Source organism: Lygodium microphyllum, chromosome 15 (genome assembly GCF_053477565.2).
Source record: "Lygodium microphyllum isolate KBCC chromosome 15, Lygodium_microphyllum_v1.1.10, whole genome shotgun sequence".
In the NCBI taxonomy this organism is placed as follows: Eukaryota; Viridiplantae; Streptophyta; class Polypodiopsida; order Schizaeales; family Lygodiaceae; genus Lygodium; species Lygodium microphyllum.
Genome location: NC_141149.1, coordinates 136,988,735 through 137,008,098, shown reverse-complemented (window position 1 = coordinate 137,008,098; position 19,364 = coordinate 136,988,735). Strand labels below are relative to the sequence as shown.

General features: G+C 37.8%; 1 protein-coding gene across 2 annotated transcripts; it reads left to right on the top strand.

Moving 5' to 3' along the window:
- The first annotated feature begins 321 nt into the window (after positions 1-321).
- On the top strand, positions 322-16,068 carry LOC148025123 (uncharacterized). Of its 2 annotated transcripts, none has more exons than XM_087693809.1 (2): positions 322-906; positions 15,576-16,068. In XM_087693809.1, exons 1-2 carry the CDS (start codon positions 327-329, stop codon positions 15,593-15,595), a joined length of 600 nt encoding a protein of 199 aa, XP_087549935.1. In that variant the 5' UTR covers positions 322-326; the 3' UTR covers positions 15,596-16,068. The 2 variants fall into 2 exon arrangements, with proteins under 2 accessions (XP_087549935.1, XP_087549936.1); XM_087693810.1 differs by lacking the exon at positions 15,576-16,068 and adding an exon at positions 10,491-10,856.
- Positions 16,069-19,364: the final 3,296 nt, after the last annotated feature.

The window sequence follows — 19,364 nt, the reverse complement described above, 5'->3', positions numbered from 1 at the left end:
TTCATCTATTGCCGTATGATGCATGTCGACCATGGTCTCGTCACCAACTAATGCTAGTATTTCCGGAGGACCTTTTACACATTGAAGATGTTGATGGGAGAAACACTTGGAAATGTGGTATCTGTATAGGAAATTGCAATCACTAGATTGACATGTAAGTCGGGGTTGTTAGTAGCATTGCACCAACATATGCTATTACAATAGTATAGATTTGACATGTATGTCATTGCACCAACATATATGCTATTACAATAGTATGGTGACAAGGGATTCCCGTTTGAGAAATTGAGGTAGGTGGCTTGCTTTTTAGGAAAGAAAGGAACCGCATGCACACACAAATGGCGAGCCTCTTCTCCTGCTCCTTCCTCCTCTTGTTCTCGTCTTGCTTCTTCTTCTTCTTGGTGCGCCAAGCTTCGTGTTCGTCGACGTTCTCTTCCATCTCTTCTTCTTCTGCTGCTGCTGCGTCTTTCCTCCCAGACACCACCCCGGCCATCGCCGACCCGTCGCAGACCCTGCTCATCAACCTCATCCTGCTCACCAACCATGCGCGCCTCCCTGCGTCCGCCACCATCTTCTTGCCCCTCAACCAGTCCATCGCCTTCGCCTTCCCCTCCCTGCACACCCTCGACACCGTCTCATACCACATCGCCTCACCCCGCCTCCCCTTCCGTGACCTCCTCCTCCACCCGCCCACAGCTGGCCTCCCCAGCCTCCTCCCTGGCCGCTCCATCCGCATCCACAGCTCTAGCCCTGGCTCTGACCGTGTTTCCGTTGACCAGCAGACCATCGTCGCCCCTGACCTTTACTTCGATGAGCACCTCGTCATCCACGGCATCTCCAGAGCCCTCAATCCGGACTTTTACATGTTCCCTTCGTCCTCGGCTGTCAGAACTTCACCCTTTCCAGGTAATTAGTGGCTTTCTGTCTGATGAATGATATTTGGTAGGGTTTCTATGGCAGATAAGAATGTATCACAGGGGAAATTGTGCCTGTCTGCCCTTACCGGCCTTTTCAGAGAGGGAGGATTTTCAATGTGGCATCTGCTATTGTCTGACCTTACCGGCCTTTTCAGAGGGAGGATTTTCAATATGTAGCATCTGCTATTGTCTAGCATGCTGTAAATTTCCATGCATATAACTTGTTCTCCTAGAACATACTAGCAAACAGACATCATACACACTGGACTGGAGGCCAGGCACATATTGATTGTCTATCAAGGCATGTGGCATCTGCTGTCGCTATAATATTACATGCATGCATGCTCTCAAGGAGACAGTCACGTAGACATCTTTTAGACCAGACTCATAGGCACATGTTCACTTCAGCTGACAAAGCATCTCTAGAAGGCAACCGAGTGAAGCCAAATCCTCATGATCATAAAGGAACAGGCATGAACACTAGAATGGTCTTTTTCTCAAGCGATTGTTAGGCACATCTCGACTTGACACAGCATAGCGTAACCAGAAGACAAGCAAGAGAAGGAAAATTATCATTAATCATAATGCAATAGGCCTGAAAATGACAATGAGCCTGCTCTTGAACAATAGCAATGGATGCAGAAGGCTTCTTTTCTTGTCGGCTGTTGGTTTCTTCATGATATTTTAGCTGAATTCAGCCAGGAGAGCCAACCATCATGCTGGCAATAGTCAGCTGTTTTTTCTTTCAGGTGCTCATGATTTATAAGGAAGAAGGGCTTGGAAACTTTGTCATTTTCCTATTTCGTTATGTCATTTGGTCTCACCTTCCTGTTTGTTTGGGCGTTTTGCAGAAACTTAAGCTTTCAATGTGCGTGTACGGGAGAAGAGCTTGGGAGTCTGGAAAAGTTATGGGTCCGTAAGGATTGTATTGCATCACTCAGCTGTCTTGTTATGCGGATTGTATTAGAGTGATTAAGATAGTGCAGAGAGAAGGCACTGCAGGCAGATCTTTCGTGGTCTGATGTGATGCTAAATGTGCAAACTAGACAATATTGTGGGTGGAACTATGTCATGTCCTAAAGCCGACAACACACTGTCCACCAGTGGGAGAATTAATCAACCAACCAGGTTGGAAGTAAACCTCAAACCAGTAAAATCAGTAAAATCGAAGGTGTGCATATTGCACCTGGCTTCTCATTTCAGATTCACTGAAAACCAATAATTTCTGGCTGTAGACAACTTAGCACTAAAATTCCCATTGCATGGACCGAAGACAAACGGAGATCATCCCTCCATCCTGCAGGCTCAGACAAGCCATAATATCAGATATACAAAATATCTATTTGCGGCTCAGAAACTCCGTGCTCTTTATACTGGTTGGAACAAGTGAATCGGTATGTGTCTGTCAAGTCAGGTTGAGAAGAACATTGTAATAGCCTTTGTTTAAACGGTCAAGAACTCAAGCAGGATTCTGATTACGAGCGTGAAGTACCCCTTTAGGACATGACAAGTAACCTGCTTTCAGATTAGCTCGAGATTAATTAGGACCCGGAGTTTAAGAAGTCCAAGTTCGGGTTTTATTAACCTCTTATCCAACTTCACAGTCTTATTTCCTAAAATTTGGTGAAGGATTCACGTGTATATATGATCCAATTTGGGCATTATTTGCCGAATGCATTCTTCTGCTGATCCCTTTTCTCGACAAATTTGCAGCATTTCCAAAAGACGATTTGCTCCTGCACTTTCCAAGTAACCTCTACTTGCTTGATTGGAGATGGCAGCTTCTTATGATGTCAATCGTGGACAAGCACAATCTCTCTTTGATCAAGACAAGATAGGGGCTACAATCTAGAGGTATGTGGATGATTCGATAGAGAGGACTTCAAAAGTACGAGAATTCCAATCACTCGGCTAGTTAGTAATGTATTTGGTAGGCGTTCCAATGCTTCAAAGTCCATATCCGCTGTGGACTACTAAGTTTTCTCCATTTCTTTGACCAAATCGTTGGTTTTCACAAGCATGTGAAATTGATCTAGGGACTCAATAAAACCACCGGGAAAGGACTAATTATAGATACCCTACAAGGGCCCTTGAAGTTGTTTGTGTCGAATGACCAAACATTGGAGCTACTCCTTGGGAATCTCCCATAGAGTCCAAGACTTATGTCTAAAAAAAAGTCACCAAGCTCTGGACAAGGATTCCCAAATTTTTCTTGGAAGATCTCCTAATAGAGGATCTCAATATGTTCAATCTTGATAGTTAAGAAATTGTCATTCTCTTAATAGTTAAGCAATTAACATTCTAGGAAGTGGCATTGAAGGTACAAGAAAAACAAAATAAGGCCCTACAATGAGAGAATCTAGAGGAAGTAAATAGATCACAACAAGAAGACACTACTCCGAAATGCTAAGACCATGGTGATTGGATTTGATCTAGGAAGTGACATTCTAGGAAGTGGCTTCAATAAGACCATGGTGATTGGATTTAATCTAGGAAGTGGCATTGAAGCTACAAGAAAAACAAGAAGACACTACTCCGAAATGCTAAGACCATGGTGATTGGATTTGATCTAGGAAGTGGCTTCAATAAGACCATGGTGATTGGATTTGATCTAGGAAGTGGCATTGAAGCTACAAGAAAAACAAAATAAGGCCTAACAATGAGAAACTAGAGGAAGCAAATAGATCACAATGAAGCCACTACTTAGATATGGTAAGACCATGGTGATTGGATTTGATCTAGCAAATAAAATACTGGTGCAAAAATTAGAGATTCTTCATCTTCTCAAAAACACTAAGAAACCTATATGAACTTTCATATGAACCACTAACACAAGGAGAAATTAATAGTATGAGAAATGCAAGAAACACTAAAGGACCAAAGGGGCAAGTTAAGCTAAGAAATAGACGTATCTTATTGTCCTAGACAACTTTCCATCCCTTTAAGATACAAGTAAAAGCAAATCTTCAAGCTACAATTGGGGTATCAAGACAAGACATGAGTTACATGCAGCCAAGCTATACATGGCAAAAGAAAGAGAGAAATTAGAGAGCATATTGAGAGTCCATAGAAAAGAAAGATGCAAAGAAAGGACATTCATAGAAGATGGGCTCCACTACAATATAAGAAATGACTTTAGACTACTCGAAGTCAACTTGAAGTAGAGTGCAACCCCAACACAGGTAAGGAGCTCAATAGCGAAAGGACCTTATATATTCCATGGGGTAAGGAGCTCAATAGCCAAAGAACCCTATATATTCCATGGAGTTGCAATCCTTCATGCTCAATAGGCCACCTTGACTCTTTTAACACTCCAAATCAACTCATTTTTTAGTTCACATGCCTTTTATCATTCTCTTCAAATAAATTTTTGTGATGCTTTGTGTTCTTGAATATCTCATTATCAACCAATGTCAAAGTGAAGTTTTTTTTTTTTTTTTTTGAAAGTATTGGAACTTTCTAGTATGCTAAGTATTCATGAGGTAGGCTTTTGTTTAACCCACAATAAGTCACTATCCATGATGAAAATATGGTAGTGCCTCCCCAACCATCTACATTTCCATACCTAGTGCTTGTAGAGCATGTATGAAGGAATACTAATAAATGGTTGATTCTATGGTTTTAACAACCGTGACGATGGTAATCAACAACTAAGCCTTGAGAGACTATAGCCACATACTCCATTGCTCTATCCTTCCATAACCTCCTCTAGGAAATCAAATGCTTCTTTGCCTTCATCACCCAACATGTGCCTCACTTGACCTCCCACCTTTTGACCCCATTGACAATTACAACTTCCAACTCACATGTAAGCATTTGGATGGCTTCTTTGAAAGAAGATTGGCATCCTTGCCATCTTTGAATTTGAGACATCTCCAACACCCTTCCTCTTTCCCTCATCTTGCTACTCATTGACACATGATATTGAATCTCGTGGAAAACTCTTGGACCAATGGGATAAAGCACATATTCTCAAATCTTCCAAGATACAAAGAAGTCACAAAACAATTATACCAACAAGCTTTCCCAGGTGTATGGCATCCAAGAATCCTAACATCATATCCTACTCCAATCCAATGATGTGGCACAATTCACGTTACCACCACAATTGCATATTTGGGCAAACCCAACACAGTTCCCTTGACCGTGTATCTTCAATTAAGGCTTTATTAAGATGTTCATGGGTGTTGGAATTTTCCAAATATTCTTGATATCTAGGCTTCCTAATCATAATCCAAATTTGATTCCAACCAAATACCTTAGTTCCCTCATTCAAAGCCTTTGTCCAAGACTTCATGAACTGCACATATAATACTTTAATCACAACAATAAAATACCTAAATCTCCTCATCCTACTATTGAAACATTATGTATCATCTCCCTTCCATCTTTTTTAGCATTGGCCCACTAGTAATGGTTAAGGATCCTCGTCCTTCTCTTGGACTCCCTTACATATGGAGCAGGAGGATAGCTTCCCTTTCATATTATTTGGCATTGAGCCACCAACAATTGTTTGGCTCTATCCTTGTTCCTTACTTTTTCCAACCTAGTGTATCGAAGTCCTATAGGATGTGAACAACAATATGCTAACTACTTATAGTAACTCGTTTCTTTCCAGTACTCCACTCTAGTGCTAACTATCCCTATCCCTACAATCTTACCTCCTGAACTACCACTTTCTCTCAAATCATGCTATCAAATCCCTTTGCCACCTTCCCCTAAGTCCTCAAAAAAAAACCCAATAACAAACAGAGAAATTGGAGAGAGAGAGAGAGAGAGAGAGAGAGAGAGAGAGAGAGAGAGAGAGAGAGAGAGAGAGAGAGAGAGAGAGAGAGAGAGAAAGGATGAGGATGCATGTCCATTGCACCTAGGGTTCCCTATGCTAGGGATGCCTAGTGACCTTGATTGGCCTTCCCCATAAACACACTCCATGGCAAATCAAGGAACATTAACCTTGAATATTTCCTTGAAGGCTTTTGCTTATATTGATAGGATCCTCCAAAATGGCATATATCTAGGGAGCTTTGACTCCATCTCCATATATCACTCTCCACATCACCACTCAACAAAATCCAAAACCACCTTAGTGAGCATGATTTTTATGCATATAAACTTTTAGTAGGTTGATCCACCAATACCCTCCCACACCTTCATCTATGAGCCTATCATCCCTAAAGATCCCTTCATGCCCTACCATGACTACCAAAATAACCCTATATAAGATGAGTTAAAAAGCAAGAAAAAGTTGATGGTTAGAAAAGAAGATAATGGTGACAAGAGCTAAAGGGAAAATTAAAGAGAACCAAACGAAATGACCAACTTAAATAAGCATCTATAAAATAGAAGCAATACAAGCTAGGTCAATGAAACATGCAAGAGGTGGGGAGCCATATTAGTTTGAATCCACAAAATGCACAAAATGCCAAAGGCATTTTATGTAAGAATATCACAACCATTTGGAGCTAAGTTGTAAAATTTGAGTTTGGGGACCATCCCCATGTATGTTCTAGGCATTACAAAAGGCCAAAGGCTAGAAAAGGGTGGAAGCCTAAACTGAAAACCCTATCCACATTATCTATGCAAGGTCGAAAAAAGGATAATGAAAGGGATTTTGTATGTGCCATTTTTTGCGAAGCTCCCTCTCTCTTGTATCTTTTCTTCTTGTTCTCAATAACTTGATCTTGAGTGAGAAAGAGCGAGATTTTGAGAATATGAGAGCCTTTGTAAGATAGAGAGTGAGAATCTCCTCTTACCTCTATTGAGTTCTTTCTCATCTCCTTCCCAATCATTCACTTTTGATATTTCATTGACCTTCTGAGTGCAAATCAAGCTCAAATCTAGAGGGGAGCCATTAGAGCTTGCATGCACAAATCAAGTGGCCATCCAAAATCCTCTATAGTTCGATATCATCTATCTACAATGGAAAAGGTTGGTGAGTCTCATTCCATTCTCTTGAGCTTTCTTGATTTCTTGTTTGCATTCAAGAGTAAAGTGAAAGATAAGAGCTTGGGATGCACTTATAAGAAACACTCAGTGCATCACTTCTATTCAAGGGATATTAAAAAGCATATCAATTACATGTTATGAGGTGTAGAATGATCCTGAGCTCTTTGTTAAGCACTTCTGGTTTTTTTATTCATAGAAAAACTTTTTCTATAATGTGATGTAAGTATGATCTTATAATGTACTCAATTTTATCATATAAAATACCCCTCTCAATAAACTCACACGGTATGCTTACATTTTTTAAGTACACATGTGAGGAGCAAAACAACCTAGGTGAGAAATAGATTATCTATAAAGAGTCTAAGAATCCCATTAAGAAATATATGGTCGATGTAGTCTCCTTCATTGAGCTTGGATGTGTCAACATGTGTGCATGCATATGAGCATACATGGGTGTATGCATGTGCATATGTGATTAAATATGTGAAGGTGTACAAATATTTATCAAGTTTTATCTAAAAGAAATGTCAAGATTTATAACAAGGCATAACTAGACATTATGTGGTACATACTTTATAATCCAAGAGACTTGTATGTATAGCAATATTTATATACAGAAGTACAAAAAACAATTGTGCATGAGGCCTCAAATACTATAGCATTACTTCACCCTAGAGAGAGAGAGAGAGAGAGAGAGAGAGAGAGAGAGAGAGAGGCCTTCTCAAAATATTTTTACCACAATAACATGTAAAATGTTAATCATGTCACATGTCTAGATGACTCCAATTCACTAGGGTAAATTTTTAAAGCTCTGTTAACCTCATTGAACACTTGGAGTAAAAATGAGCATCGAGGACTAAGTGGAGAGCTAGAAATTAAGAAAATAAGCAAATAAGACTAGTAAATGCCAAAAACAGCAATTATGTGAAATGGAAGTTGCCAAAATATTGCATCTGAGATCTAGAAGTTAGAAATAGCAAGAAGACACCAAAGCAAGGGTCAAAAATTTTATGAAATCATTTGTGAAGATATCCAAGGCTCGGATGTGAGTGTAGATAGTTTCTCTACTCATTTTTTTAATGTCACATGCCTCTCTCTGAATATTTTGTGGTCAAAGTTAGTATATCTAGAGCATGTAGAGAATAAGTATTGTAAACTTAGAGTGCTAGGCTCACTTTCATAAAAAATGTAAATTAATGACCTACAAGTTTTTTTATACTAAAATATCATGTAGCCTAAGTGAAATCTTGTGTACATAATGCAAAAATCCATAGGCAACTCGCATAGGCATTGGCTAAACAATAAGAATTGTAAGTTGACGAAAGAGGGATAGCAAGGTTAAAGTGCCTGTCTAAAATGAATTCATAAGTATATAATGTGCAAAAATTAATAAAGAACCTATTCTTGTGTGCATAGACTTTAGAGCTCTCGCTTCTATGTTCTTCTCGTTCTTCCAGCTCCATAGCTAGTGTGAGAGAGATTGAGAGCTTGAGAGAGGGAATAAGAGTAAGAGTGACAGAGTATGTGTGCAAGGAAGAGAGGCTTTTCTTCTCCTCTATTCCCTTCTTATACTCTTCTCACTTTTTATCATTGATGGTGGAGCTCTAACCAAATGGAATCCAAACACTGAACATCTAAGAACACCTCTATGTACTTGTGCAACATGTGCTTGGGGATGTTATACTAAGTGTTAGAAGGTAGTTGATGCATTAGTTAAACCAAAAGGAATAACTATGTATGAAAAGACCCAATTTTGTGGCAAAGGTTCTGTTGTGCCAATTTTCCAAATTGACTTGCATCTACTTGAAATTTTATAAAGGAAGTTATAGTCCTCTTCACCTACCATGTGCTTAAGCATATGCTATATACATGGGAGTGGGTAGTTATCTCTCTTTGTAGAATCATTGACCTTATTATAACTAACACACATGGATCTTGTCATTGTTTTTAGTACAATAATAATGGGTGATTCCCAATCCATGTGCTCTATCTAGTAGATGAACTCAACTTTGAATAATGTATGTAGCTCTTCTTTGACTAAATACCTAGACTTTGGATTCTTGAGGTATGGCCTTTGTTTAATTGGCTTGGTATCATGTGCCATCCATATGGTGTGACTAATTATACTAGAGGGTGCTACTTTCCAATCATAATACACCACATTTGTGAACTCTTTAAGGATGTCTAATAAATTCCCCTCTTCTTTCTTAATGAGATCATTGGCATAATGAAACTAGGTCTAACTATTTTTCCTTTTTGGCATAATGAAACTAGGTCTAACTATTTTTCCTTTCTTGGCATTTCTTTCATTTGAATGGTTCCTTTTATCAGTTCATTAGCTTTGCCTTCACTTTTGACCCTATGATAATTGTCATACAATCCCCATTTTTGAATTCTATGAATCATTTTGGGAGATCTTGAGTTATTTTCTACTTGCTTGCATTAGATTATTTATATTTCCTTGATTTCTTATGCTTCTTATTATGCAAGTAGATTGGAAATTGGTTCCTTTTATCTATAGGTTTTAGCAAATTGAGGGGTTTTTGGATCACTATCATTGCTTATCTCTATCTTTGAGTGTGACTCTAAAGAGTTGCTCCCAAAATTATTCAATTTAGGAGCACTACTTTCCTCATTTGCTCTTACCTTGAGCAAGGTAGCTACATGGGTAGGGTCTAGTTTGCCCTCCTTGTTTCCTAAAACATCCAAGGACTCAAGCCATTACATATTTGTATCCATCTCCACAACTCCACCTTGGACTAACAATCTAGGTGCTTCAACTAGCATGGATCAAGCAAGATTTGTTCTATGATGTATTCATAGGTGTCATAGCCTGTGATTTCATCATTTGAGGACTTTCCCCTGATTCATCACTAGGCTTTTTCTCCATCTTCTTTGCATGAACATACGACTTGCCACTAGGTTAAGATTGTATTGGAAACTTAAGTCATGTCCTTTAGACAAATTCCACACATAAGATTTGGAGATCTCTTCTAAGGGCTTGAGATTGGCTAACGTATTGTGTCTCAACCTTCCTTTTAGCATCTTTGTGATGGCTTCTCAATCTACTCTAATAATCATTCATGCCTTCCCAGTAGATCATAGTTCACTCCTTCCACTACAACAAAGTTTTTTAAAAATTGCACTCCCCCAATCTTGAATGGCCAATCCTCTTGGACTTCCATAGGCTTGACCTTTAAACCCCTCAACCACAATTAGATTAAAGTGTACATTCTCTATCAATAGAATACCCTATGCTTGGAGAACTATTGCATTACCTATACTCACATGAGGACCTATACATATAATTTTCTTTTTAATAGTGTTACTTAAGGATAACATGGATAGAAGTGCATGCCTATCAACTCCCTCCTAGAAGGTTCACTTCTAATGCTTTGAGAGTATTGTTGGGTGTTAAGCTTGAGATATGTATGATTAGCTTGATTCTTACATGTTTTCTTCAATTGTTACTCTTGGGAGTCCTTCTAATCATGCCTTCAAGGACGCTGAATTTTTTTCTTTTTTTAATTTAGATATTTTTCAAGGTTTGACATATTTTAGATCTTTGTATAAGACGTTTTTGATTTAGAACTTTCCAAGGTTTGACATATTTTTGGATCTTTGTAGAATAATTGTTGCTTGAGATGAATGATAAAACATACATGATACAAGTCACCAACCCTGCAAATTTTGCAAATTTTGATCCAATGCTAATTGGATAGAGTACCCTGGAAGAGATCCAAAGTCACCTACCCAACATCTATAACATTTAGCCATTTTCAAGTAATTCCTCATCACACCACCAAGTTATGAGAGGGAATGGATTTTCATCTAAATAGTTTCTCACAAGGAATATCATAAATATTACAATGAAATTATGACAAAAGGTGTATTATCATCTTAATCATTGTTGTGGCAATATTGGATTATGTACACCACAAGAGGTCCATCCTTGGTCATTTTTAAATACTTTCTCATCACACCACCAAATTATGAGAGGGTGTGTTTTCAACTAAATAGTTGCTCATGAGCAATATTTCAAAGTACTAAAATGAAATTATGACAATAGATGCATTGTCATCTTAATTGTTGTCAATAAATCATGGGGATTGGGAGATAAATCATGGGGATTGAGGGTGTGTTTTCACCAAATCATCTCGATAAATCATTGGGATTTTTAAATTATGAGAGGGTGTGTTTTAAATACTTTGCAATATGCTCATGAGAGGGTAATCAAATTATGATAGGGGATGCATTGCCAATAGTTGCTCATGAGCATATTGCAAAGTATTAAAATAAAATCCCAACCTATATTGATATTCAAAATGTTTTATTTTTAATGAAAATAAGACATGTATTGCACTTTGCTCCTAAAAAATGGAATCAAGAAAATGCTCAAATCTGATTTAGTCTTGAAGTGAAAGCCCCAAAGACAATTTTCCTCCTCACCCCCATCATTAGTTGGTGGACCAAAGACAAAATCAATAAGACATTGGTTGTAAAGGATAAAGTGTGCCTCAAGGAACATGGCATATTGATGTAGATTGACGTAGGCCTCCACAACAAGATAAAATGATAATAACCTAATCTAACTCCTACGTGAAAGTTGCTAATAGCCACATAAAAACCAAATGATGATTAGCATGTCACAAACAAATAATAATATATGTGTATTACATGAATGTGAGGATGATCTCATGAGAAGAACAAAGGTTTTGAACCAACCCCAGTAAGAAAGCCCATGTAGTAGGGAATGACTAGGAGCTTATCTTCCTTCATTTCTCTTTGTTGTATACAAGCATGAGGCATTATACATTTATTCTAAATCATGAAGGGTACATATTACTCATTTATTTTACCTCCTCATGGTTATCAAGGTGGGATCAAGGTATCTATATCCACCATCACACGAGTGTCCAACTATGATCAAGCTTGAACTTTGCAACATGGCAAAATTTAACGACCTTGCCAAAATTCCATGTAAGCTCAAGGGTGACTAGGAAGCCCTTCTTCACTAGAATGTAACTTGCCAACTCCATTTTTTTATTTGACAAGTCATGTGCAATATGTTCACTCCCTCTAATATTGAATGCACAAATAAGTCCAATTAGAATGTTACACATAGAGCATGCAAATATTAAGAAGTTCCTTCATTTTTTACTCCTTTTACACTCAATCAAGTGGGGAAATCCCACAAATATTATCCATGCCATCTCAAACTACAGCTCACCATTACATGTGTGCATGTCATGATCGATTGCAATTGCTACCTTATGTGTGCCATGCCACTTGCCTAGGATCAAGTTACCCTATCTTGAAACCACACGCTTGATTGATAGACAAGCTAAATCCCATCTTTGTTTCTACCACCACCACAGTCTCGTCTTTTTGCATCCTCATCTCCTTCTTCCATATGTTTCCTATCTCTCCTCATCTTCCATATGTTTCCTATCTCTCCTCATCTCCTTCTTCTTCCATATGTTTCCTATCTCTCCTCTAATCCCCCCATCTTCACCACAGTCAGCATATTTGCTTTCTCATCCCAACTTCTTCACCAATATCCTTACTATCATCTCCATTACACTCCAACTATCACCACCTCTATCATCCCCATCCTTTCCTCCACCCTCTCAGCCCTTCCACCTTACCAACACAATCATCGCCCACCACCAAGAAGGGAAGAAATAACAACCAAGGAGGAATCCAAGAGCCGTTGGAAGGGAGTCAACAACTGCCATGAGAGATGAAGAATCATAAAGAAGGAAGCCAAAGAGAAGTTGCAACCATCACATCACAAAAAAAGTATGAATTTATTGTTGCATACCTCCCAAGTATTAAGATTTTAGTACCTATTATCATTGATTAATCAAGAAGTAGTGCACTAAGGGGGAGAGATAGAGAGGGCCACCTAACACCTTGGCTCCTCTAATTTCCACCCTGTATGCAAGGGGGGGAAGAGACCAAATATTAAAAGGGATTGATTTGACTAAGATTTCAATTGAATGTATAGCCTAAATAAGCTTTTTCTTAGGGATCTAATGTGCCACAAAATTACTTGCCCTACTTCTTTAATAATAAGAAGCCTAATGATATGCATTTCCATGAATAGTTGTATATTAGAGTGTCTAAGGATTTTCATGTGCAAGATGAAAAACGTGCATTATGCATCAATATTGTATGGATGTTATGACTTGCATAAAGAGTTGTAATTGTAAGGTGTACCATATGCTACAAAGGGGGCAAGAGCAACCTTGCAAGTCAATTAAACTAATGGCCCGAGCTCAAGAAGACTGCAAGTTCTTGTGATATGGCATCTTATCATTGATTCATTGACTATTGAAGACACAATTATGGTTGGTGATATTAAAGTTGATAACTTTCTTGAAGATTTAATGCCACTAGTTCAAAATCAATTGTATGTGTGGCTTTATTAGATATACATTTAGATTTGGACCTTCCCTATGTTTTTGGACATGTCCATGTTGCTAAAGTTATTGTTCGGTATTGAAGATTCAAGAGTAGAGTTTTGTATGAAAAGAAATAGGAGTTTGCAATTGTACTCAATGGTTTGAACAAAATTCTAGAACTTTAAAAGAATTTATATTTGTTGTGTTGGTTTCCAAGCTAGGTAGGCCTAATCAAAGTGCTACATTTTGAACATATCTAAAAGGGGTCCCAGTTCTGGAGTTGATTTAGTGATTTGTATGCATTGGTTGCATGGAGCTGACCTTCTTAATGCATGGGTATGTTTTGACTCCCTAAATAAAATAGAAGGTTGGGTGACAATGTCTAATCCAAACTTGAAGGGATTTATGGTGATTGGAATTTGTGCTACAAAAGAGAAGAATGCAAATACTTAAACTCTGTTTTGGGATTCTTTAAAATATATTATGCCTCAAGTTGGTTGTCCTATCATTATACATGTCATAGCCAATGAGGCAAGGGTTAATTGGTTTGCCATATGTATGGTATTTAATGGTACCCTTGATAATGCTCTTAAAGGTAGAGAGAAATCTTGTTTGTTTCATTGGGAGTAGAGTTTGAAAAGGCATGCTACATAACAACTACCTACAAACTCAAGGAAGAAGCACATTGAAAAGTGTGAAACATAGTGCACTTTCACCCACATTAGAGGTGGCAAGAAAGCATGCCACTTTGGTAAGAAAATGGGGGAGCCAATGTGCATTGTCTTGTGATAATATTGTCAAATTGGACTATTGGTTGAAATGATGGGAGAATATAATTGGCAGATGGGGCGATCAATTGGTTAAGATTGATTTGATTCTTCCATGTCTTCACACAATGTGCTTTGTATTTGCTAGCAAGAGAGGGTGGGAAGAACTTGCACTCTATGTTGCAACTATTACAAACCTAATCAAATCTCATGTAACATGTCCACCAGCATACATTACTTAATACAAGAGAAGTGATCGCATGGATGAGTAGGGTGATTGTAGAAAGCACTCTTTCACCAACATTTATGGCCATGATTGTGAAGCATGCAATGACATGGACTCTAAAATCACGCCTTCTATTAGCACGAGCTTCATCATATGGAACAGCAAATTTAATGACATGGTCGCTAACAACTCCAAATGATGTCCAAGTTTGATGAAGAGATCAAGCACATGGCTCTCTCAAACTCAAAGACTCAAAAGACCTTGCAGCAGCTCACTACTCTGGGTGCTCAACTAGCAACCACTTCATCCCAAGAGAATGCCAATGACTCTAGGCATGAGTCTAGAGGCATCCCCCACATCAGGATCCGTTGCATGGTCCATAGGGTATACTTGGTGCCAAGGGAATTTCCCCTTCTAGCTACGAGATTGGCAAGCCCTCTCATGTGCATGATGAGCCCTTGTTAAATTCCCCTGTCCACCATGTAGCCAACATCCATTTGAGGCCTTCTCCCTGCCTTTGTCGAATTTCCCTTAATCATCTATGTGAGGGAAGATATTGAAGTAGGACTCCAACTTGGACGTCCATTCCTCTAAGTCACATGGTGAGGGGGATTTCCCATTGTACTTTGTGAGGATGATCTTGTCACACAATTCATTTGGGCCATGCTTCCCATGAAACCCTTGCTATCCATACATCCCGTTGTGGCCATACATGCCTTACTATCCATACATTCTATGTGGTGCATTAAGCCCATGTTGTCCATTATAACCATGTTGTCCATGATTATGCATTTTAAGTAAGATAAATTTTTAAATGTTTATATTACCATGCTTTGCTTGATTTATATTGATTATGCTTGAGCAAGAGAGAAGGTGACAAATATCACAAGGGCTTGATGGAACTAAAACAAGTAGGCTTTGTATTTAAAGGTTATGCTTGGGCACAAACTCATTAAATGTAGGAAAATAAAAGAAGGTCATGGCTCACTCCATTAGGAAAGATCTTTCGTGTTAAAAGAAGCAAGTAGCGAAGGCAATGACATATGAAATGAGATAGAGAAAAAAATTACATTAGCCAAAAGTGTGGATGCAATTTTTGTAGAGGAGAAGATTGTGATGCCTAGGTGTCATGTGATTTTCATGTTTTGATTGAGAAATTGTAGCAAATGCATATTAAGGATGAGTCATTGTTTATTATAGCAAATGCATATTTAAGGATAATCCATCATTTATGTGTCTTGATTTTTTACATATGGAGAAGGAAAGAAAACCTTACTTGATCTATAAACATTTTTTTTTTCTTAAAATGCAGGTGCCAAGCTCATAAAGTAGGGGCATATTAATGTACCAACCAATGCTAAATGTTCAAGACCTCAACTTTGTGCTTAGCCAACTAAGCTAAATGATAGCATCGTGTGTGGATTTAAATGTTCGTACACTTTGTTGTGTTATCAAAAGGGAGAGGGAGATGTGGCCTAGTTATGCACTTAGTTGAACTATTAAAATAAAGATGACTATTGGTAAACTTTGTGATATCATCCTAGTGAAAAAAACATATCGTTGGAGCAATGTTGGATTATTGAAAGAGAAAATTGCTCTATTGGTGTACCTTTTTATATTATCCTAATGTGTAGGATACATTATTGGTGCACTTTGATGAATTATTGAAAGAGAGATGTGGTCTATTGGTGCACCTTTTTTATTACTTGAAATAGAGAGGCTACCAATATATATGGGATAAGAGAATACAAGGCCATGAGTGATAGTCTGTCCCAAAAAAGGGAGAGTTTCCAGGTTACAGTGTTGCTACCATCATATATTTGCTCGACACTTCTTTTGTAGATTTGAATATTTGGCAATTGAAGTACAAATGTTAATTTGTTGAATATTGAATTGATGGGGCTAAGTTTGGCATTCGTGGGTTGTAGTTGTGGTTGGCCAATTTGAGTCCAATGATCGTGGGTTAAGATATTAAAATCAGTTCCCTTATTGATCAATACCTGAAAGCATGTGTTTGTTGGGCATTGATCGCCATGCGTAGGTAAGCAAGTGCTACTGCCTCTTCCTCATCATCATCAATTTTCGTTATTGTGGCAACTCAAACCTTCACACGGGACTCTAGCATGGGAGGTTCGTGCAGTGGATGTGTGGGAGGGTAGTACTTCTTTATGTGGCTACAGTATTGCTATTATTATATTACCAATTCCTCCTTACTACGACCTTTGCATATTTTTTCCCATGCTCATCAACCTCTTGTATTATCAACACTAATTATAAACCCTTTAGCTCTAAAACACACTCTATGCATTTAATTGGCCCAATAGGTTACATGGCTATACCAATGCTAGAAGAGCTTGGAATCAAGAGCATTGTAGCAGTAGCCAATGCAAACATAGGCATCACAACTTTCGTTGCAACTAGTGACCACTTATGCAAAAGAAATCAATGTGTTATTAAGGTAGGATACTGAAGCCCTCCAAGGTTGAAGGCATGGCTTCACTTGACACGCTAGAGTGTTCATGCTACCCAACCACCACCATTGGTATGTTATTACCAACTATTCTCCCTAGGTTAAATGTTGGTTTCCCAAAGTTTACTAGACCTTTTTGGGTTGATAAGGATAGAATGATTGACATTCCTAGAGCTCTTTGATTTAACACAGCTTCCTAGTCTTGAAATTTCACTCATGCTTCCTTGACCTTGTAGTTCACTTCCATTTGATGCTTGGGTTAGGAAATTGCCTACTTTAGCACTTTCATGTTTCTCTATTTTAGATATGTTGTTGCACTTTCTACACTAGAGGCCAGCTTGCCTATAGCTAGCATAATCTCACTCTCTCTCTCTTTAAGAGGACTTTGGTTACCTATCTCTTTGCTCTCTTTTTGTCACTCTTTTTTCAACTTAGGGTCTATCAATCATCACAATGGTCTAAGAAGGTTTACACCTCCCATATTACTTTGAGCTCTCATCATTATGTTTAACAAGATGGGTCTAGAATCCTTGTTGAAACTCTCAACTCCAAACAAGATCGCAATTGACATCACATTTGGGGTATCATTGTTCAAGTTTGCTCTTGCTATTTGAGTCTTGTCTCTTGGGGCATTTCGGCACTACATACCAATGGCCACTATGCAAACAAGATATCTCTTCTCTAAGTTTCCCATTATCTCATCCTACAACTATCATTAAAATCAAGATATAGTTCATTAAGATTGTATTTCCATCTTCCTCATATGTGTGTAGATGTTCGTAGACAAATCCTCATCCGTTGATTCCTCCATGTTGCGGGCAAGAATATCACTCTATGGGCATGTTATAATTGGGATGGGGGTCCTTAGGATTCCTAAAGGGGGATATACACACATTTATCAAGCCAAAACTGTTGAGCTTGAATCCCCAAGATAATGTCTTTTATTCCTCTTACTTCTTTATGTTATTCCAAGAAATATGAATATAAATAGAAAAATGGTTTTTCATGGCATACTTATGATAGACTTGTATTCTCTTTAAGCCTATAAATCATAGGTTTTAATGAATGTATCTTTGAAATTTAATAAAAATGGATAACCTCACAAGCTACCTACTTCTCCCTAAAGTAGAATTTTGAGAAAATTATTGCAATATGGATAGAAAGTGCAACAACAAATATAGTTTAATATTATTGCTTCTCTAGGTACTTTGACAAGCAAAACTACTTGGGACATCACTTGAAAAGTCTAATAAATTCACAAGCAATAACCTAATATAGTCATTTAACTAGTAAATTGAAGGAAAATGCAATCTACACAAGTTTCTTTACTTAAACATAGTTTAGAAAGTCAAAATTGAAAACTATGTTATTTGATATTCCATATGGTGACTTCAAAAGCTAACATTCAAACCTTTTATTGGTAAACTTATTGAGACTAATCTTTTAGGTATTTGAGGGCAAATATACTTCTCTTTTCACTTCTTGATTTCTTTGAGGAAATTCCCACAAGAAGACACAAATATAACATGACTTTCTCTAGGCATGCCCAAGACTCTATGATGATGTCTCTATTTATAAATCTTATCGTCACTTAGATTCACTTACATAAAGAATGATAATAATAGTCTCTGAAGGAGATTTCTTAAATAAATATGTTTAGAATGAGTTGCTAATATTTGCAAACATTAGCTACTTCGAGCTTAATTTTGACCCTCATGTCATTAGATAGTGGTGATTTTACCTAAGAAAGTGTCAATCCTTCTAAAGCATTGATATCAACTCTAAGTACTTTAGTCATTAGGTGCAAGTAAGGCCGAAGGGGTTCCTCTTTCATAACAAAATCATTTATTTTTGGATATAAGGGTGGACTCATTGGTGCTTGGCATTGATTTTCAACATCACAACTTGGATAGGGTATACTCATTTCTACTTTACAAATGGTTACATCATGGCTACATCAATAATTATTGGAGATTTTTTTGTAGGCTCAAGAAATTCTAATTGTAGATGGTTTCCACCACAATGGATGCACTACATGTTCAATCCATATAGCATAGGCTTAAGGCTCTTGGAAAGCCTTATTAATTCATGCTTGATGCCTGCTATGTCTTTGGATAGGTTAGACTCCTTTTTCTCACCCTTGTCAATCTAAAGATTGATAATAACAAAGGTTTAGGATTTTTCCTTGTTTCTTTGTTTTATAAAATTATCAACCCTTATAACCTCTTTCAAAACTCTACTAAGGTTGGGACATGTCTAGAATGAGCCAAGTCCATCCCTTTCCACCCATGCACAACTAGAAAGATTTTCAGCTAGTCTTAGGCCACTCAACAAATTTGTTGCAAGTAGTGTACTAGGCTACATAGCTATGGAATTATCAAGCAACTTACATTGCAAGAGGTCTAATATAGAGATGAATGAAGTTCTTGCAAATATTGCATTACTTATCAATCTTGTGATACTTTCTAGCTTGCTTGCTCTTGCCTTCGTGCAACTCTAAAGTCCATGATATAACACTTTCTATGAAATTCATTCATGACACTTTTGTAGCTTTTATGTTGGATATGATCTGTCCCATTGCCCTTCCCTTAGTTTCTGTTTGGGATGACCCTAGGTAATCCCTAAGATTGT

Bases quoted from the DNA above. Each gene is read 5' to 3' on its own strand.
- LOC148025123 (XM_087693809.1), top strand. From the start codon at position 327: ATGCACACACAAATGGCGAGCCTCTTCTCCTGCTCCTTCCTCCTCTTG. The intron at 907-15,575 runs GTAATTAGTGGC...CTTAAAATGCAG, and splicing joins CAGAACTTCACCCTTTCCAG to GTGCCAAGCTCATAAAGTAG.